Source organism: Megascapheus bottae, chromosome 11 (genome assembly GCF_031878675.1).
Source record: "Megascapheus bottae isolate mThoBot1 chromosome 11, mThoBot2.hap1, whole genome shotgun sequence".
NCBI classification, from domain to species: Eukaryota; Metazoa; Chordata; class Mammalia; order Rodentia; family Geomyidae; genus Megascapheus; species Megascapheus bottae.
In genome coordinates, this window is record NC_143519.1 from 64,219,007 (window position 1) to 64,241,513 (window position 22,507).

General features: G+C 42.3%; 1 protein-coding gene across 1 annotated transcript in view; it reads right to left on the reverse strand.

The window, feature by feature from the left end:
• Nucleotides 1-22,507, reverse strand: part of Cryl1 (crystallin lambda 1) — a 131,389-nt gene that overhangs the window by 24,801 nt on the left and 84,081 nt on the right. Inside the window, exon 5 of the mRNA XM_090342441.1 lies at nucleotides 14,931-15,125. Coding sequence (XP_090198567.1) covers nucleotides 14,931-15,125 — 195 coding nt within the window. The remainder of the gene's footprint in view (nucleotides 1-14,930; nucleotides 15,126-22,507) is intronic.

Sequence of the window (22,507 nt, forward strand, 5' to 3'; positions counted from 1 at the left end):
TTGTTGAGCTAATGCACAAAGGGGTTACAGTTACATTTATCAGTTAATAAGTACATTACTTCTAGAACCTTGATACCCCTTCTCATGTTTTTGTCTCCCTTTCCCTCCCCTACCCCATCCCAGTCATCTTGCTTCCCCATTCCATTCCCTATTTCAAATAAACAAATAAACATATATATAATATACCAGATAACAAGGTCAGATACAGTAATCACATGAAATTAAGTGGAAAAAAAAAGAAAAGAAATAACTTCACATAGTACATTAAGAACAACAATCACAAAGATAAACCTCTTGTTTCCATATCCTAGAGTTCATTTCATTTAGTCTCATCCTGTATGACCATATGTACATAGCTTTTGAGCTACTGTGATCCTCTTCTAGAAGAATTCTACATGTGTACTAATTATTACAAATTAGGGAAGCCATGCTAAAGTCTATGCTCTTTTGGATCTGGCTTACTTCACTGAATATGATATTTTTTCCAAGTCTTTCCATTCTTTCTGATGGCAACACAGAATTCCATTATGTATAGTACCACATCTTCTTGATCCATTCATCTGAGTTGGTTCTATATCTTAGCTATGGTAGATAGTGCTACAACAATGAACATCATTGTGCTAGTAGCTTTAGTATACCTTTGTGTCTGGACATTTGGCTAAATGCCAAGAGTCATTGCTGGGTCATAGGGGAGCTCTATGTTTAGTCTTTGGAGGAATCACCATACTGCTTTCCAGAGTGGACTGAACGAGTTTACACTCCCAGCAATAGTGTAGTAGGGATCCCCTCTGGCTGTATCCCCTCCAGTATCTGTTGTTATTAGATTTCTTGATCATGGCCATTCTAACTGGAATGAGGTGGAATCTCAGAATTGTTTTGATTTGCATTTCTTTTATGGCCAGAGATGTCTAGCATTTCTTCATGTGTCTATAGGCCATTCTTATTTCTTCTTCAGAGAAGTCTCTAAGTCTTTGACCCATCTTGTAATGGGATGGTTGTTTCTTTGAGGATTTGCTTTTGAGAGATTCAATTTTTTGAGCTGTAGGTATATTTTAGATGTGAGGTCCTTGTCTGTTGTATGGCTAGTGAAGATCTTCTCCCACTCTGTGGGTATTCTATTTAACTTGCTAGCTATGTCCTTTGCTAGACAAACATTCTTAACACATAATCCCAACCCTAGCTTTTTTTGTGCTGGGACTTGAATAATAAGCCTTACAATCACTTGATTTTTCACTTAAGGCTCATGCTTTATCACTTGAACTTCACTTCCCGTGGTTTGATAGCTAACTGGAAATAGGATTCTCAGTCTGGGCTGGCTTTGAACATTGATCCTCAGATCTCAGCCTCCAGAGTAGCTAAGATTACAGATGTGAGCCCCCAACGTCATCATCATCATCATCATCATCATTATTAATTCTTATTCTGTTTGGAGATAGCCAGAGGCATTCAGCATGTTCAGGAGTAGATATAAGTGTGGCATCATGATAGTGTGAGTCTTCATCTAAGGGGAAGCTGGTTAAAGCTGCCAACAGTCCTATTAAATGTATGAGTTCCAAGAGACACATTATGTAGGCAGAAAAAAATAAAGCAAAATGACAAATAACCAAGGAGGTGAAATATATATATATATATATGTACTATATTTTAATGAGTAAAGACTCCATCAATTAGAAGTTGATATCATATTAATATCAAGTTAATATCATATTAAGGAAGAACAAATGTTAACAATACTACTGATATATACCATCAGTCAAGTGCTGGTGGCTGACACTTAACAAACCTAGCTACTGAAGTGGCTGAGATTTGAAGACTGCTTTTTCAAGCCAGACTAGGCAGGAATGTCTGTCAGATCCTTATTTCCAATTAGCCTCACAAAATTAAGCTGGAAGTGGAGTTGTGGCTCAAGTGTACAGCACTAGTCCTGAGTAAATAAGTTAAAGGTGAGTACCTAGGCCTTGGGTCCCAGCCTCAGTACTGGAATGATAATAATAGTAATAATAATCTCTCTATATTAGAGTATGTCTGTTGATTTGTGGCCTGTTAAACTGTACTCCCAAAGGAGATCTTATCTTAGAACAGATGAAAAGTAATATATCAATTAGAACAGATGAAAAGGAATAAATTAAAAATCTGTATCACAAGCCTCAGGGAAAACACATAAAACTTCTCTAACTTTGCTGCCCATAAGAATTTCCAGCTTTATCACAATGATGATTGTGATTCTGCAGATCTGGGAAGACACCAAGGCTGTAGTTCTTTAAAGCTCTGAGGTGAGGTCCAGGCTACCCTCAGGAAAAGCACCTGTGCAGACAGGACATGAACTCTTCGGCTTACAGCTCACTGGTGATGGCTCTTACACATAGAGAAGAATAAGGAATTTGGAAAATAGAATCACTATAAACCTAGTGCAGACACTGGTTTAAGTCCTCTGCACAAATCCCATTCAATCCTCAATGTATCTCAAGAAGAAACAGATTCCTTACCATCTCCCACAGTGAAGAGACATGGGAGTGGGTTTCAATTCTCTATCAGCCTGTAGAATGTGAGCCAAGACATTTAAGTTCTTGAGGTAGTTTCTTAAGTGGCACCAGTGACTCTTGTCTGCAATTCTAGCTACTCAAAAGGCTGAAATCAGGGGACCGTAGTTCAAAGCCAGCTCTGGCAAGAAAGTTTGTGAGACTGTTATCTCTAAATAGCCGCCAAAAAGCTAAAAGTGGAGCTGTGGCTCAAGTGTAGAGAGAGCTAACCTTGAGTGAAAAAGCTAAGATACAGCACCTCGGCCCAGAGTTCAAGCCCCAATACTAACACAAACAAAAAACAAAACAATGAAATGTTTCTCCTCTGTTAAGAATAAATTGACTTGGAAGTGGAACTGTGGCTTCTAGAGGTAGGGCAGTAGTCCTGAGCTGAAGAGCTCAGGACAACACCCAGGTCCAGAGTTCAAGTCCCACCACTGACAAAAAAAAAAAAAGAATAGGGCTGGGAATTTGGCCTACTGGTTGAAGAGCTTGCCTAGCATGCATGAAGACCCAGGTTCGAGTCCTTGGTACCATATACATAGAAAAAAAAGCTGGAAGTGGTGCCGAGGCTCAAGTGGTAGAGCTCTAGCCTTGAGAAAGTCCAAGGACAGTGCTCAGGCCCTGAGCTCAAGCCCAGGACTGGCAAAAAAAAAAAAAAAATTAAAAAAGAATAAATTGACTTAAGCTTAACACGGGTAGCTCACACCTGTATTACTAGCTTCTGAGGAGGCTGAGATTGACAACCATGATTCAAAGCTAGGCAGGCCAGAAAAATCTGTGAGACTCTTATCTCAATTAACCAGCAATAAATTGAAAGTAGAGCTATGGTTCAAGTAGTAAAGTGCCAGCCTTGTGCAAAAAACTAAGAAAGAGCTAGAAGCTTTACCCATGTAACCATCTTACTCTCTTTTTTGAGTAAGTATAACTTATTTGGTTGGCAACAGACCAAGATTTTGGACAGAACAGGCTTTAAACTGACACCTTGCTTTACTCCCTTCCTACTTCCAGCTGTGACCCTTGGAGTACATTGTCTAAGTCTTACCATTGATTACTTTTGTACCAACCCCCAAACAACTCTAGCATTTTTTCAGACTCGCTATAAATACCTCAGACAATAAGCAAGGCTTAAGTCTCAAGCTCTAGCTGAAGGCCCCCCTTTCAGGTCCCCTGCCCTGGCCCATTCATCTCTTTGTCTAGTCTCTCACCTTTACTTAACAATTCCTGAAATCCTAAACAGCTTGAAGTACATGACTCTCTCCTGGGCTGTGCTGACCCCTAACTCCTGAATCATTCTTGAGTAAAATTCTACAGAAGCTCCTGAAGAAGTTTACCACAGGATGCTTCTTCTGCTAATTTGACTCCATTATTTTGGAGATTATCTTTCTTGACTGCAAGAAATCCTTCCAACATTTGGCATTTGTGTCTGAAAAGAAGCCCAGTGACAAAGTTCTGGAATCCCAAGAAGTTCTGTTGAGACATCAAATACCATGTCCCTGAGACAGGTCAAGAAGCAAGGAACTGAATTTGTACAGCTTCAGGGAGGAAGGAATCTCCTCACAATATGGTGCCTTCATGCACTGATTTTCTTAAAGGGACTTGTGCACCAGCAGATGCCAAAAAAAGGCATTTGTCTGACATTTACTTCGACTGCTTAAAGACTAAACTCAAAAACAGGCACCAGTAGCTCACATTTATAATCCTACCTATTTAAGAGGCTGAGAGTTGAGGATCATGGTTTAAAGTTAGCCTGAGCCCAAAAGTCTGTGACACTATTATCTTCAATTAACCAGCAAAAAGTAGAGCTGTGGCACAAGTGGTAAAGTGCTAACTGAGCAAAAGAACCAAGTGAGACTGTAAGGCATTGAGTTCAAGCCTCAGTACCGACATGCACGCATGTAATGCGCACGCGTGCACATACATACACACACATGTGCACACGTGCACGTGCGTGTGATTCATCAAAGAGTAAAACAATTGCTTTAGGTCTCCCCTGAGATTTCATGAAACATTTATCATAGGAATAAAGACTGTGAATGAGAATATGTCTCCATAGATGCTTCAGCATAAGCTATTCTATCCATCTTTCAGGTCATTCTTTCCCTCTACAAATTACTCACTGCTTCTCAAAACAGGCCTACATTTCCCCATTTTTCTTCCTCTTACAAAGATCCTCTAACCATCTGAATCTCTTGGGGTTACCAGGTACTTACTGTCCCATGACTCCCCAGACATGCTGATAAATCTATTATGTCCTGTCAATCTGCTTATTGTTAATTCATATTAGCAAACCTACTTCTCCTCACCCCCACAGCACCCTAAGAATGGAAATCCACTTTTGGAATTACAACATTCAGCAGAGAAAAATCTGAGATAAACGATTTCTAAGCCTCATTACCAAAGCACACCAACAGGCTGAGAACCTGCTTGATGTTTACCAGATCCTTCAACTATTCTGCCAGTAACAAGAAGTTACTGGATTCTGGCCAGGCATGAAAGTTGTAGTTACTAGAGTGTGGCTTGACACTGGAAGTCAAATGTTACTGGACTATGGCCAGACACTAGAAGTTAAGTGGTACTGTGTGTGGCCAGATACAGAAAGTCACTGTGACTAAAGTGTGGTGATACACAGAAAGTCACTGCTACTGGAATATGGTCAAATATGAGAATTAAGTATTGCTAGAGGGTAGACAGATACACGTCTACTGACATACCATATCCTAAATGAAAAGACAAACTGAAAGATGGGGGAAGTGAGAGAAGATATCTGTGAGCCAAAACTATAGTCCTTGGTTCCTGAATTTTCTTAGATACCAAGAGTTTATTCTGCTTCAGAATACCAGGGCTGTGTGGGGACTGACAATGAATATGTAGTATTTCAGTAGGAATTCAAGTAGTGTGTAAGGCCTACATGACAAGATAAAGTGTCTCGTATTCTTGGCATTTTCTCTTTCTTGCCTAGAGGTTATTTAACAGAAAGGGACTCCTTTCACAAGCACCTATTTGCTTGCCTGCAAGTACTGAAATATTCCCTCATGTTAAGGGAAATAAGCCAGGCATAGAAAGACAAACATCACATTTTCTTATTTATGTGTAACACCTGAAGAAGTTGAAGTCAATCTGGGTGATGGTGGCTCACGCCTGTAATCCTAGCTAGTCAGAAGGCTGGGATATGAAGATCCTTGTTTGAAGCTAGCCTGGATAAGAACTGAGCTTGAGGTGGGGTAATGGCTCAAAGCACTAGATGTGAGAAAAAACTTCAAGCCCCTGAGTTCAAACCTCAGGACAGGCACAAATAACAAACAAACAAAAAGTTGAACTCAGAACTTAGCTAGGTGATAGTGATTTATGCTTGTAATCCTAGCTACACAGGAGGCTGAGATCAGAGTTTGAAACCAAGCCAGGCAGGGACATCTATGAAAATGTTATTTCCAATTAAAGTCAGAAGTGGAGCTGTGGCTCAAGTGGTTGAAAGCAGTCCTTGAGTGAAAAAGCTAAGGGAGAGTACCCCGCTCTGAGTTGAAGCTTCAATACTAGCACAAGATAAAATAAATAAATAAATATATGTGTTAAAGTTAAAAAAATAAAGAAGTTGAACTCATGGACTCAGAGAGCAGAAGAATGGTTATTATGTCTTCATATCCCCATTCCATAGGGGAATTAGTTAAATTTTAGTTAGATAGGAGGAATAGTAGGTTTGCAGTTAATAATAATGTATTATTCATTTCAAAACTGCTGAAAGAATAGTTTTTAAATGTTTTCAAGACAAAACCATTATATGTGATAGATATCATCAACCACAAATGTATACATTTATCAAACCAAAAATCTATCAATCCAAAAATAAACACAATTAATTGTCAGTTATAAGAAACAACCATTTTTTTTTGTAGTACTGGGGTTTGACCTCATGTCCTCTTGCATGCCAGGTAAATACTCTACCACTTGAGCCACAATCCCAGTTATTGAGTCCAGGGTCAGCCTTGAACCATGATCCTCCTACCCATGGCTTCTTCCATAGTTGAGATAACATTTACTCATACTGGCTCAACATTTGTTTTTGTTGAGATTGGGTCTCAACATTTGCCATGACTGGCTTTAAATGTTCATCCTTCTGATTACTACCTCCAGATCAGCTGGGATTGCAAGTCTAAGTGTTGGCCTTAAAACCAATTTTTTAAATAATTTTTTATTGTGATTAATAGAAGGGTTACATTATATTCACCAGATAGAAGGTGCATTGATACCGTTTCTCATATCATGGTCCCCATTTCCCTCTTCCACCCCCACCCTGCCACTCATGTTGTTTTCCCCCCTTCCCTATCCAATTTCAAATAACCCATCAAGCATATATACAATATATCAGATAACAAGGTGAAATACTGTAACAATATGAGATAACCAAGGGACAGCAAAAGAGATGAGAGAGATAACATAGTACATTAAGGACAACAATCACTCATTATATGGCTTTTGTTTCTGTATCCTGGAGGTCTTTTCATTTAGCATCATACTATCTGGCCTTATGTATCTAGGTTTCGTTCTATTGTAAATCTCTGCTAGGAGAGCCCAAGGTTTCTACTGATTATGACAAATGAGGGAAACCATTGAGCCTATGTTCCTTTGAGTCTGGCTTACTTCACTTAATATGGTTTTTTTCTAAGTCTTTCCATTTCTTACAAATGGGGTGATGTTGTCCTTTCTGACAGCAGCATAGAATTCCATTGTGTATAAAAACCACATCTTGCTGATCCACTCATCAACTGAGGGACATCTGGGTTGGTTCCATATCTTTGCTATGGTAAATAGTGCTGCAATGAACATCACTGTGCTAGTGGATTTAGTATGTCCTTGTTTCTGGACCATTGGGTCAATGCCAAGTAGTGGAATTGCTGGGTCATAGGGGAGCTCTATGTTTAGTCTTTTGAGGAACTGCCATACTGCTTTCCATAGTGGTTGAACGAGTTTGCACTCTCACCAACAGTTTAAAACCAATTTTATTTTTCGGTCTTGGGGCTTGAACTCAAGGTCTGGGCACTGTCCCTAAGCTCTTCAGTTCAAGGCTAATGCTCTACCACTTTGAGCCACAGCACCAATTCCACTTTTCTGGTAGTTAATTGGAGATAAGAGCTCACCCACTTCTGTGCCTGGGTTCGTTTCAAACCCTAATCCTCGGATCTCAGCCTCCTGAGAAGCTAAGATTACAGGCATGAACCATTGGTGCCCAACCAAAAATAAAAATTTTAATTAAAAAATACATGACAATCTACCTTTCAGTGATATTTTCCAAAAGTCAAAATTTGTATCCATTTCTTTTCATTTAGTTTATGTGCACCAGGGCTAAGAGATTTTATTATGTTTATATTGTACTGATTCTAGCTCCCACCTGTATCCATATGAATAGGGATGCCTTCTCTTAGATATTTATTTACTAAAAAGCATTTATTTCAGTAAATAATAGATTACTCAATCACTAATACAAAAATGTTGGGGATAGCACAACACAATTTTGGGAAAACAAACAAAATACATCTTCCCAAATACTGAATGAAAGTTATAAAATATAGTATTTTGGATACTAAAATCTATGTAGGAGACAAATGAAATGAGGATAGACATGGAAATAATGGTTATCATTCAAATTAGAAATTGGGAAAGAGTTCATGAAAAATTGTTTATCTGTCTGCCTGTAATTCTTCATATGGCTTAATAAAAAAATAATGATCTTGTTAAAAAAATACATGACCAAAGTGAGATTTAGGCTGGAATAAATGTATTTTTCCATAATTAGCAACCAGTAAGTGGCAACATAGCTTCCTTTGGGCCTTCAATATCAGCGTCAGGATATCACCATTCTAGGTAGAAATACAGCCTTTGTTCCAGCCAGGCCACTGGCTGACCTACTCTAGTGCAGACTTGGATGTGGGATCAGAGCCTGGGAAACCCACTTGGTTTTATTAGTTCAGAGATGCTAACATATGGATAACCAGAAACAGCCTTCTTCACTGCACTGAGAACTCAAAGGGTCATTTCTAACAGGCTTCTTCCATACCCCAAACCAAGTCACGAGGTATCTTTCTTATCTTGAAATCTGGGTGGGCACCAGCTCAAACCACAGAATGAGAGGGCGATTTAGAACTGTGTAGGCAGCACAGGAAAAGAGAAGAGGATGTCAGCTCCTGAGGGGAGCCCATCTGTGCTCTGAGGCTTCTACATAGGTGCTCTGAAGTGGGGGATCTGGCAAAGATGGCTCACAGAAATGCTTGAACGTAACACCTGACAAAGGCTTGAACTCAGGGCCTAGACACTGTCCCTGAGTTCTTTTGTTCAAGGCTAGCACTCTACAACTTGAGCCACAGTGCTACTTCTGGCTTTTTCTGTTTGAGTGGTACTGAGGAATCAAACCCAGGGCTTCATGCATGCTAGGCAAGCAATCAATCTACCACTAAGCCACATTTCTGGCCTGGGATTTATTATTACTACTACTGCTACTATTACTCTACTACTACTATTATTATTACCAGTCCTGGGTTTTGAACTCAGGGCCTGAGCACTATCCTTGGACTTTCTCAAGGGTAGAGCTCCTTTACTTGAGCCTCAGCACCACATCCAGCCTTTTCTATGTATGTGGTACCAAGGAATTGAACCCAAGTCTTCATGCGTGCTAGGCAAGCACTCTACAACTAGATTTATCTTTATTGATTTTTTTTAAAGATATAAGGAGAAATCTAGGAAGACACCACCAGTCCTCTAGCTGTGGGACTTGCTCTCTTCAGAGAAGTCTGTTCCTTTTGTTTGTAGCTAGCTTGGCTCTTGCATTAAATCTTGTACTTCTATATTCGTTTGGCCTTCTGTTTTTCTTGTTATTGTTGTTTGGTTGGTTGGTTGTGCCAGTCCTAATGGCCTTCGGTTCTTTAAACATCTTTCCCCAAACTGCCCACTGCAGATCCAGTCAGGGGATGAAACTGACCCACCAGTTACCAAGAGGTATATGATCTAGGACCTTTCTCTTTCTCCTTGCCAAACTGAAAACTTGTTTTTCTGCCTTTTAATTCTTTAAAATCTGTGAAGAAGTCCCACAAATAGCCTGAATTAAGCAGAAAAGACCCTGACCCCTTTCAGCTCACTCTGTGGATCCAGAGGACAAGGAGACAGCGCCCATAGTGATTCCTGTTGGCACTACCCACACCCCTAATCAAGTTCTGTTCTCTCAGGTTGAGAGTCAGGCACTGCTGCTCATCAGTGGAAGCTGGCTCAGGCCATACTTGGAAAGGAAGCTCTGCAGGGCTTGTGGATCTTCTGAACTTAGAACATATTCAAATCTCATTCCACATTGTAAAACTTAGTCTTCCTCCTCCTCCTCCTCCTCCTCCTGAACTTAGAATGTGTCCAAATCTCATTCTACATTGTAAAACTACTATAGGTCCTCCTCCTCCTCCTCCTCATTCTCCTCCTCCTCCTCCTCCTCCTCCTCATTCTCCTCCTCCTTCTCCTCCTTCTCCTCTTCTTTCTTTTTGGTGCCAATATTAGGCCTTGAATTCAGAACCTGGGCACTGTCTCTTAGCTTTTTTTGCTCAAGGCTAGTACTCTACCACTTAAGCCACAGCTCTACTTCTGGCTTTTTGGTGGTTAACTAGGGATAAGAATCTCATGAAATTTTCTTCCTGGACTGGCTTTGAATTGGGATCCTCAAACCTTAACTTCCTAAGGAGCCAGAATTATTGGCCTCTAGCACCCAGCCAGTTCTGTTCTTAAGTTGATCTTAAGTTTTTAGGAAAACTTGAAAAACCCCAAATCTATGTTCAAGCTTACCTGCCTCCAATGTGGTGAGTCAGAGTCATTTAATCCTCTCCTGGATGTGGCTCAGAGCTCATATAGACTTGTAGCAGGGGACAACAGCTCTCTAGAGAGGTTACCTAACTCTTGCTAAATTGCAGTTTCTGAAAAGGAGTCAGCTACCAGGAGCAACGACTTCTCTGCAAGAACTCCATACAATAGTTAAATGTCCTTATACCAACTGATCTCATGGACGTAATGCTAGTCACACTGCTGCCTTCTGTGAGGGGTGCCCGATGGCTGGCTTGGTAAGCATGGGGAGCATTTTTCCAGGCCAAACTTGAGGTAAAGCAAGGACCAGTCATCCAGGCCTGAACCTTCTGGAACGCAAGGAGACCATATGGACACTCAGAAGGTTAGGTATGGAAGTACCTAGGTACTTTCCGGGGGTCAGTGGTTACCTCAGAAGCAGGTAGACATCCAGCATTTCCAGTGGGCACCCTCTGAACCTGTTCAAGTTTCTAGGAAATATTAGCAAGGAATTTCCACAGAGTAGAGATGATAAACAGAGGTTCAATGAATGGTGGCTACAGTCTCCTTCCATGCCCTTCTCTTCCCAGTTCACCACATGGAAGCTCCGGCTGCCCAGAGGTCTGTTTGCATTCCAGCCTCCTCTGCAGCTTTTGAAGCCACACCTGTGGCTTCCGGATCTTCACTAGTCCTAACTACTTGCAGATCTCCTTTTATTTGTTTATTTATTTTTGTGCCAGGACTGGGGATTAAACTCAGCACCTGGGTGCTCTTAGCATTTTTGCCTATGGTTGGTGTAATACCATTTAAGCTATAGCTCCACTTCTGGCTTTTTGCTGGGTAAATAGAGATGATTCTCGTGGACTTTCCTGCATGGGCTAGCTTTGAACAGGGATCCTCAGATCTCATCCTCCTGAAAAGTTAGGATTATAGGCGTGAGCCACTGAAAGTTGACCTCTTTTGCTTTTAAACATATTTCTCCCAGACTTTTATGAAAGGCAAGACTGGTTCTAGCCATACCCCTTAACCTTCCCTTCGATTTGCCTTTTCTTGTGTTGGCACTCACCTTATCCCACTACATTTTAGAACTTGCTCAGGCAGTCCAGACCCATATAGAATTCCCTTCCCAGGAAGTGTACCACCATGAAACCCCATGCTGAGACTATCTCATCACCACTAACAAACTGATGCTAGCTGCTGAGAATGACAGGAATCACATCCTGGACTGCCATGCTGACAGCATGATCTGTGACTTACAGCAGGGATTACTGACCTGCAGCCTCCACAGTTTGTAGAAAATGACAGCCTCAGTCTGACTATCAAGGCCAAGATCTCCATTATCTGGCAGGAGAGGAGTTGGTGACATATAACCTAGTCTCCAGAATGTAGGTTCTTGGGTTCGAATTCAAGGCCTTGTATTCATCTGGTAAGTGCTCTCCTGCTTAAGCCATGCCGTCACCCTACCCCTACCCCCATCACATCATTCCTTAAGTCTGTCCACTTTCCCATCCGGAGGTGTACTTTGTGTGTATCTATGCATGTATGCCTGCGTGTGTGTGTGTGTGTGTGTGTGTGTGTGTGTGTGTGTGTGGTTTATATGTGTGTGCCAGTTTTGGGCTTGAATTCAGAACCTGGGTACTGTCCCTGAGCTTTTTTAGTCAATGTTGGTATTCTACTATTTGAACCACAGCTTCACTTCTGGCTTTTTGGTGGTTAATTGGAGATAAAAAGGCTCATAGACTTTCCTACCTGGGCTGGCTTTGAACTGAGATTCTCAGATATTTAGCCTCCTGAAGGACTGCAAGTATAAGCTACCAGTCAGTGCCTGGCTAAAGGGTGCAGTTTTGGCTGGAATTAATAAACCTGCTTCTGTTTAAGTCTCCCTCTATGTCCTTCCTTGAATTCTTTCTCAAATGACACCAAGAACTTTCTGCCCCTCCCCTGGGACTTGAACCTGGTAACATTGTAACTATACTCAGTCTATCAAAAAAAACCCCAGAAACAGAACAAAGACAGACAATACAGGCCAACGAGAAGTTTAACAGTTCTTCTACTCCGCCTGCTCCAAAAATAAAAGTAGACAGCAAAATCTTTCTTGAATCTTCTAAATTGTAGCCAGTTCCATTTCATGATCAAAGCAGAGAGAATTCTTTGCAACGCTCACCCAAATCTTGTATACCAGTCTCTTTCTGGAGTTAGTTCACATTATTCAGATTTTAGAAAGCAAGATTTAATTTAGGGCACTAATTTACTTTACAAGTAAAAATGGCTAAAACATTTCCACAAAAAGTGCATCATGTTGTCTTACCACATTGAATTCTTGTGGTTCATCAAACTGTGAAAATATTTTAAGAGGATATCAGAGTTGTTTGAAGCATAATACTCTCATGCTGAAAGCACTTTCCTGCTGACAACTCAAAAACATTGCACAAGCACCACCAAGACGTTACAATTACGCATACAGCAAATGGATTTGTAGCACTGTATCTTGCTAGGTGTGGGAAAGTATGGCAGATTCAGACATGGAGTCATAGTACTTGGCTATTATGTGCTCAATGCCCAAGGCAGTAGGGGTGGGTGATAAATCCAACAGGGAAGTAGGCTGGTCACGTATAGTGTGTATCTACCCAGGTGGGGAGGAACTGCTGGGCAGCGGAAATACTAAATGCATAGAAGGTGAGGCATAGTTGGCTTCCTGGTTCCTGTCTGGGATGAGGTTTGGTATACACAAGTCTCAACAAGGAGCATCCCAGTGAGCTCAAGGTGAGCACAGGCCTCCTCTTCCACAAAGTTGGCAAATCCTGTTCACATCCACCTACAGCATGGATGTGACCCCAGTAAATTGCTGACCCAAGCAGAAGCTGGGCAAGAGTCAGAGATAGAGATAGAGATAGGGCCCCCACAGATCCTATGACTTTCTACCCCATGTCTCAGGGCTGCCTTAACTGCTCTTCTGTCAGAGAACATGGACCTTCATATTCATGTAAAGATAGGCATAAGCTAAATATTAACAGTCGCCTGTGGTACCCACAGAGATTGGTTCTAGGACTTCCTAGAACCAGACTTCCTGTCTGTTATTATAAAATAGAGCAACATTCAGCAAGGTGCCAATGGTTTACTCCTGTAATCCTAGCTATACAGAGCCTGAGATATGAGGATTCTGGTTTGAAGACATCTTGGGTAGAAAGTTCATGAAACTGCTTCTTTTTTTTTGCTTTTTGTCAGTCATGGGGCTAAAACTCAGGACCTGGGCACTGTCCTTCAGCATCCCCAAGGCTAGAACTCTACTACTTGAGCCACAGCACCACTTCTGGCTTTTTCTATGTATGTGGTATCAAGGAATTGGAACCAGGTCTTTGTGCATGTTAAGCAAGCTCTCTAACACTAGGCCAGACTCAGCCCCATCCCTGAGCTTCTTTTACTCAAGGTTAGCACTCAATCACTTGAGCCAAGGATTCATTTTTGGGTACTTTATTGGAGATAGGTGACTCATAGGCTTTCCTTCCCAGGCTGACTTCTAACCCTGGTCCTCACATCTTATTCTCCTGAGTAGGTAGGATTACAGGCATGAGCCACCAGCACCTGGCTCCATGGAACCGTTATCTCCAATTAAACACCAAAAAGTTGGAAGTGGAGCTGTGGCCTAAGTAATAGAGTGATAGCCTTGAGCAAACAAAGCTAAAGGACAGAATCTAGGCCCTGAGTTCAAGCCCTAATTTTAACACACACACACACACACACAGAGTTTTGTTAGCGCAGAACCTACATACATCCTTTCATATACCTACCCTACATCATCCCTAGGTGACTTATAATACCCAGGACAATGTAAATGCTACATAAACAGCTATACTATTTTGTTTAGGATATAATAGTCAGAAAATCTGTACATGTTCAAAACAGATGATTTTTTGAATAAATTTGATACGTTCTTAATTGAATTCAAAAGTACAGAACTTATAGATAGGCCAAACTATGTAATATATACATATTTATAATGTTTGTTACATATTCATCTATATATTTATATATTCTTTTATATTGCATATGTATATATAAAACACAAATAGGAATATATTATATATGTACACATACATATAAATATGTACATATAATGCATATACATATATTATATAGTCATATGTATTTCTATTTGTATATAAATTTTATTTTTATTCATCACTTTCTCCCAGTTCCTGAAATAAACTGAGTTCTTTCAGTGAATACAAACTTACTTTCTGCAAAATGTAATTTCCTTCCCTCCTACAAAATTTTGACATTGGAATGTAAAATTAAAATCTGGGAAACTACACACAGGCTATTTGTAGAAATTCTCTGAAAGGGCAGAAGGCAGGTCTGTCACCAGGTCCTGATATCAAATGACTGGTTGTAAGAGAAGAAACTCTCAGAAAAACCATGAAATCTACATTACATCAATTTCAAATGCTTGTCTATTCTCTAGAATAGAGCAAGGACACAGAGTGCCTGCTGACTTGCCCAGATCATAGCATATAAGGAAGTGCAGAGGTCTCTGTACTACTCAACCATGGAAAAGAAAGACAAATAAGGAGGAAAGGTAGAATGGGAAAGGAGCAGAGAACATACCTCCACCAGCCGCCAGGCCTCACTGATAACTGCATACTGCAGCCGGTTTAGGACAAAGCCATCGATCTCCTTCAGGACGCGTACTGGGGTCTGTCCAATCTTCCTCATCAGGGCATGGGTTAGGTCCATTGTTGCTGGAGCTGTCTCAGGGTGAGGGATCAGCTCCACCAGTGGAACATAATAGGGAGGATTCACCTTAGTAGGGAGAGAGGAGAGAATGATTGAGGACATGTACTAAGTGTGGCCGTCTCTACCCACCTTATCCCAAATGGTTGGATGGAGGTGGAGGCATTTTTGGAAAGGCTCTTAGATTCAACATCCAATAGGAAGACAATTGAGCAAAACATACATTCACAAAGGAGAGAGAAAAGGGGAACTAGCTGGGTGTGGTGGCTCACACCTGTAATCCTAGCTACTCAAGAGGCTGAGATCTGAGGATCATGGTTCAAAGCCAGCACTGGCACTAAAGTCCGTGAGACTCTTATCTCCAATTAAGCACTAGACAGTGGAAGTGGGGCTGTGGCTCAAGGGGTAGGACAGTAGCCTTGAACTGAAGAGCTCAGGGACAGCGCCCGCCCAGGTCCAGAGAGAGAGAGAGAACTCGAGTGCCAAGTTGTATGGTTTTGCTAATAATACATAATAATAATAACCAATACGCATGGTACATGTATCATCCTTTTCATCACCCCCAGAGCATTCCCAGAAGAGGATTTCCTTTGCTAACAACTGTCGTTTATTACAGCTCATATGCACCTCCACAACAACTTTTTCCACCCTTGTCTCTACAGGTTCAGCCATTCTCCTATGTTGGTTGGTGTTAAGAACAGGAATGGTATCCATAATCTTCCATATCCACTTCCCCATTATAACATCACCTTGTTCTAGATATTAGCAGGCATCAAAGGACCTCCACAGTCTCACACTGAAGTGTGGTGTGAGGCAGGAGGGTATCCATCCAGGAAAGAATGTTCCAGAGGGGCAGTGTATCCATTAGAGCAGAAGGCCACAGTGGAGACGCTAGTGTAATCTAGGACTTAACCTTTGGCCCTGGTTTTCTTGGTTCAAAAGAAGAAAATTTCCTTAGCTACTCCCCCACCAAGAATTAAAAAACATTCAAAGAAAATGTTGCATGGTAGTTCCTGTCAGCCCTCACCAGTGATTCACATGGACTTAGCAGACCTGGTCCCCAAGCAAAACTCCTCAGTGTTTCTTGTGGATGATGAGTGAGGACTGACATCTCCTAAGTCACCACACAAGCTTCCATTTTCAAACCACTTCCATACCAGAAGGATATAATAACAAAGCCTCCTAGAAAGACTACCTCACAATTGGTCTATCCAGCTTGGCTTTAAATAAGTTATAAATCAATACCCCAATCCAAGTGTGTGTCTTCTATTGAATTCTTAGAAAATTGTTTAACCTGATTCCTTTTTGAAAAATCAGAATTATAAAAGCTAAAAGTATACCTGCCTTCCAGTAGGGTACTCTGCTTGGGGTCTTCTACAAGTAGCAAAAATGGGCAAGACAGGGGCTGGGAGCGTGGCCTAGTGATAGAGTGCTTACCTAGCATGCACAAAGCCCTGAGTTCGATTCCTTGGTACTACATACACAGAAAAAATAGCCAGAAGTAGTGCTATGGCTCAAGTGGTAGAGTGTTAGCTTTGAGAAAGCCCAAGGACAGTGCCCAACCCCTGAATTCAAGCCCTAGGACTGGCAAAAAAAAATGGATAAGACAAACAAATATGTATTGCTTAATGATGTAGGTACAGAAACATGTTTTGCTGGTGATTTTGTCATGTATATATCCTAGAGTACACAGAAGATCCGAGATAGCTACCATACAACTAGGTCCTAAAAACCCTCTGGGACCACTGTTGACACGCCGTCCATTACTGACAGTGTGGTCCATGATGGCAGGTATAAAGCATTTTTGTGAATGATGCACTAGTTCCTTTGTCTTCCCCTTTGCAGCTCCTCTCCCATCCATTCATCCTGTAAGTGACACTGTCCAGACTGTTCTGATTGGCCTTCATCTATTCCCACCTCCCAGTTATCACCATCACCAAGAATATCCTGACAAAGGGGTGTGTCTTCCAGTTTCCACTCTGAATGGCACTAATAATGTGCACTGCATAGCCATAAAAACACACACCTAGCCTGTTGGTCTTCCTTCTAGGCAAGTAACCCTCTTCACAGCTTTGATTTCCATGAGAAAGCACCACTTACCCAAGTTAGCACCAGAAGAAGCATCCTTGGCTCCTCATCTTCCTTACCTCCCTGACCTCACAGATATGATCCAGATCTTATCTTTTCCATCTCTACCCCTGCTGCCAGCCCTTAGCTCCAGACTCAATCTCTCTAACCTGGATGTCTCTTTCTTGGCTTCCTCTTTAATCTCCAAACCCTTGGCCTCATCCTCCAAGGTCATCAGAGCTGTGTTTAATGAGACAGAAGCTTGACAAATTCCTAGGAACTATAAAAATGCCCAGAAATCTACAAAGAATTGTCATTCAGGGACAGGGCAATTGTTGCTTAACGGGAGTAGAGTTGTGAATCAGCGGATGAAGGATTCTGGAGACAGATGGTTATAATGGTTACACAGTAATAGAATATACTTAATGCCTCTGAAATGTACACAAAGAAATAGTTAAAATAGCAGGCACTGGTGGCTGCTCATATCAGCTACTTGGGAGGCTAAGATTCAGGGGAATTCAAATCTGGGTATCTAAATTCAGGGAATTTGGCCAGACTGGGCCAAAAAGTCCATGAAACTCCATCTCAATGGAGCCCAGGGAAGCTGAACTTGGATGTGCACTCCTGTCCTCCCAACAATGGGAGGAAATATACATAGGAAGATAAAAGTTCAGGCAAGCATGCTCAACAAGAAGTGAGAAGCTATCTCAAAAATAGCCAGCAAGAAGCAGAGACTCTGCAGTGCAGAACTTGCCTAGCAAATACAAAGCTGAGTTTATACTCTAGTTCCATCAAAGGAAGAGAAAAATTGGTGAAAATGGCAAGTTTTATGTACTTATCACAATTAAAAATCAAAAAGAGACTAAAAACAGGTTTGTGGATTGGGATAGATGAAAGAGAGAATGATGGGAGGGTGACATTGATTGAGATGCATTGTACTTAAGACTAAAATGTTGAGTTGAAACATTTTTATATAACTACTTAAAGTTAACATAAAAGTCCTGGGGCTTGAACTCAAGGCCTGGACTCTATCCTTAGGCTTTCTCAAGGTTTCTCAAGGTTAGCACTCTACCACTTGAGTCACAGCACCACTTCTGGCCTTTTCTGGATATGTGGTACCAAGGAATCAAACTCAGGGCTTCATGCGTGCTATGCAAGCAGTCTTCCACTAGGCGACATTCCCAATCCACTATTTTACTTTTTTAAAAAAAATTACCAAAAAAAAAAGAACACTAACAAAAATAACCAGGGCTCTAACCACAGCCTCTTCCAGCTCAAAATTCTATAGCAACATCCACCTATAACAAGAGATATGCAACTGACAAAGAGCCTCACTGGGCTCTTTCTGTCTTCTGAAATGGCCTTTGACCCACAGTTCTGTGTCCCTGAACATAAGCTAGCAGCTGCTGAGATAGGACCTGGAGAAGTTTAAGGGAAGACAATGCCATTAACCAGTGAGGTGAAGCCCTGTCCTGGTCAGAGGTCGAGACAGTGGCAATGGTGCCTTGGGTTCCATGCATAGAGAGGAGAGGGAAGGTGGGAGGCCGGGGAGAGAGCAAAGGGCCTGTACAACAAAAGTTCAAATAGGCTGGGGGAATTGCTCCTCCCTTTGGCTGGCCCTTTTGATGTGAAACTGTGAGCAAGGCTCAGAGCCACATCCTCTAGTCCTAGAGATGATGTCCTGGCTCTGCCTGTGGGGTCAGTGTTGCTAGAGGCATGGGAGGGGCTGCAACTGCCAGGCTCTGCAGGAGTTGGGCCTGACCAGGCACAAGGGAAATATTCTTAGCTTTCAGGATCTGAACCAGAGCCCAGTGCATGTGATTGGAGATAGTGTCCTGCCAACAGAGGTTTCCTTTTCCCTCTCTCTCCCTCTCCCCTCTCTCGGATGGAGCAGCCAGTTCCACAGGGGAGGTAGCTTGCCCTCCCAGGAGACAGCCAGGCCATTGACCATTCATCTACATGGGGCAAGAGAGGAGGGGAGGGCTCAACTTCCCCTTCCTGGGAGGAAGCATGGACTAAAGATGAAGATGGAAAGGACTGAAGACTGTGTTTCAATGCTGTCTGTAATCGGGTCTCTCATCACTCAGAGAGGGTTGAAAAGTATCCTCTACACTGCAGCAGTACAAAGCCTAGACCAGGCATTGCCCAGGTATGGTGCACAGAGGGGCAGAGACTGAATATGCCCTGAAGATAGCATGGCACAAGCCACAGATATAAATGACACCATCTCAAAGGGGGAAATTGTGCTGTGCTAGTAGAGAGAGGTGTCTAGACAGGCAGCAATGAGCTGGCATGGTGGGGCACACCTATACTTCTGAGTATGGGCAATTTAATATAGTCTTTGAAAAGGCTGGAGGTATACTTCTATGGTAGAGCTCTTACCTACCTTGTTCAGAATCCTGTGTCCTATCGATTACTGTCCCAGGTATAGGTCCTTTCCTTTTCTCTACCAAATAAAGAATTATGAAGTAGGAAAAGTGGTAGTAGAAGCTAAGTTTATTTGAAGATGACAAGAAAAACTGAGGAAAGGCCTCTTAGCCCCAAACCTGGACTCCTGATAGGTAGGGCCACCTTATGCCACAGGAGGAGAAGAGTACAGACTTCTCAGTGTAAGAGAGTGAAAAGTGGGGCCCAGAAATTGGTAGTCTCATATAGGCTTGTAGATGCCCTCTTTTTTTTTTGCTAGTCCTAGGCTTGAGCTTAGGACCTGAGCACTGTCCTTGGACTTTCTCCAGATCAGAGCTCTACCACTTGAGCCTCAGCACCACTTCCAGCTTTTTTTTTTCTATGTATGTGGTACCGAGGAATTGAACCCAGGTCTTCGTGCATGCTAGGCAAGCACTCTACCACTAGGCCAAACTCCCAGTAGATTCCCTCTTTTTTTTCCTTTTCTTTTTCCTGTTTTCAAGTCCTGGGGTTTGAACTTGGGGCCAGGGCACTGTCCTCGAGCTTTTGTTCAAGGCTAGCACTCTGCTAGTTAATCACAGTGCCACTTGCACCTTTGTGTGTTTAGGTGGTACTGAGGACTTCAAGCACTCTACCACTAAGCCACATTCCTAGTCCTGGAGTCCTTCTTTTAAAATCCTTTTGGTGAGTCTTGGCTGCTCTCACATATAGTTGGCCCTTTATTCTAAGGGCTTAGAGTTGGGGTGGGGGCGGAGAGGGGGTTCTTGTCACTTGTGAGAGTATGCTTGGAGTTGTCTAGGTCTTTGCTTTCTCAGAGCCATTTTCTCCACTTTCCCAGAGGAGAGAGTGTAGACTATTGAGTTGTTTCTGGTTTCCTCCAGGTTGCTCTTTTTCCCTATGCTCTCTACATGGTTCTAAATCTTCCTCAGTCCCATCCCTAGTACAGGAGAGAGAGAAAAGAAAGAAAAGTGCAGGGAGAATGGAGGGAGGGAGGAGGGAGGGAGGAGGGGAAGAAGGGAGAAGGGGAGGGAGGAAGATGGCCACAAGCATGCAGACAAGGTGGCTGTGGTATCTTCTGGCACCTTCTGAAAGGGAGCAGGCCCTGATCTCATTCCAGACAGCTCTGGAGCTGAGCAGCTGGCCGAGAGTCTGTTGGACTAAGCCTCTCAGAAAAAGCCTCTACATCAGTGGCCTCTATATACACCTTCTTCCAGGCAATCTCCTTCACTGAGCAGAGCACTGATGGGTCAAGGATACCTACCCCCCATCACCTCCACAGGACCACTTTGTTTCCCAAACCAAGACAGAGAAGGAAAGAGAATGCCTTGTTACATCCAGCTACAGAGACTACCAGTAGAACTGGCTTACTATGATGGGTGACTGATACAGATTAACTGCATAGTTTACAATGAAACCCAGCTTCCAAATAATCCTCAGCTACCCCACCCCATCAGCCACATCACCGTCCTCTTTAAGTCCTTCCCCACAGGGAGAGGAGGCAGATAGGAAAGTCATTCTAAAACACATCTGAGAGGACAAATGTTTGGAAGACAGACAATGGATATACAAATACCCCTCTTCCTGGGCGTAAGTATGGTTCTACATATGCGGCCACTTTTGCCAGCTCAGTCTAGGAAGCTTTGTTAAAGACACATCTGAAATTAGGCACTGACAGCTCATACCCACTCATCAACACTTTGAGTTAAGATAATCAGAAATCGGGGCTGGGAGTTTGGCCTAGTGGTAGAGTGCTTGCCTAGCATGCATGAAGACCTGGGTTCGATTCCTCGGTACCACATACATAGAAAAAAGCTGGAAGTGGTGCTGAGGCTCAAGTGGTAGAGCTCTAGCCTTGAGAAAGTCCAAGGACAGTGCTCAGGCCCTGAGCTAAAGCCCAGGACTGGCAAAAAAAAAAGAGAAAAAAAAAAAGATAACCAGAAATCCTGTCCTACTCCTTCAAGAGGACTTGAGGTTGTCACAACCTGTCAGCTGGTAGTTGTCTTGGGCAGAGATGAGGCCGGCACCTTTTCCAATTGCTAAGTGCCCACTGTGCCAGGGCCTTCCAGTTTATTCTATTTCCTTTCTTAGCAGAAACTGCCAAGTACTTGGAGTTCATGAGCTAAGCACCTAGCCTCTTCTATCTGGCCCTCGGACTGGAGGACTGTGGATCCTCAAAAATTAACAAGGACTCTTGAAGCCTTTCTAATCAACTTATTTAATATGTTCCTTCCCCTACCCACTTATCCTGGAGACCAGAGTGATGATATTAGTTCAAGGGACAAATTCCAAAATGCTTAACTTGAGTTATCTGTCTTGCTTCAGTTTACAACAGCTTATAACATTCAAAATACCTTATAATAAAGCTGGCTACCCATGACTCATGCCTGCAATCCTAACTATTCAGGATGCTGAGATCTGAGGATCATGATTTGAAGCCAGCCTGGGTAAAAAAGGCTCTATGAGACTCTTATCTCCAATTAAGTACTCAAAAAACCAAAATGTTGCTGTGGCTCAAGTGTTAGAATGCTAACTTTGAGCACAAAGAGGCTCAGAGACATTACTCAGACCCTAAGTTCAAGCCCTACCACTGAAAATCAAATCAAATATACTTTACAACAGAAAGAAGAGATTAGTTTTTAAAATAAGGCTTGGACTTTCTTTTTGCCAGTTCTGGTCTTGAGCTCAGGGCCTGAGTACTGTCTTTGGACTTCCTGAAGGCTACAGCTCTACCACTTGAGCCTTATCATTACTTCTGGCTTTTTTCTATGTATGGGGTACTGAGGTATTAAACCCAGGTCTTCGTGCATGCTAGGCAAGCACTCTACCACTAGGCCAAACTCCTGGCCCCTTGGACTTGTTTTAATGTTCCTGCTTGTCTGTGATTAAACCTGCAACAGCAAATAATACCTGGATAGGAAGGTAATAAAGCAGAGAAAGGTCACTCCCTTATCGCTGACCATCCTGTCAGCTAAAGGACA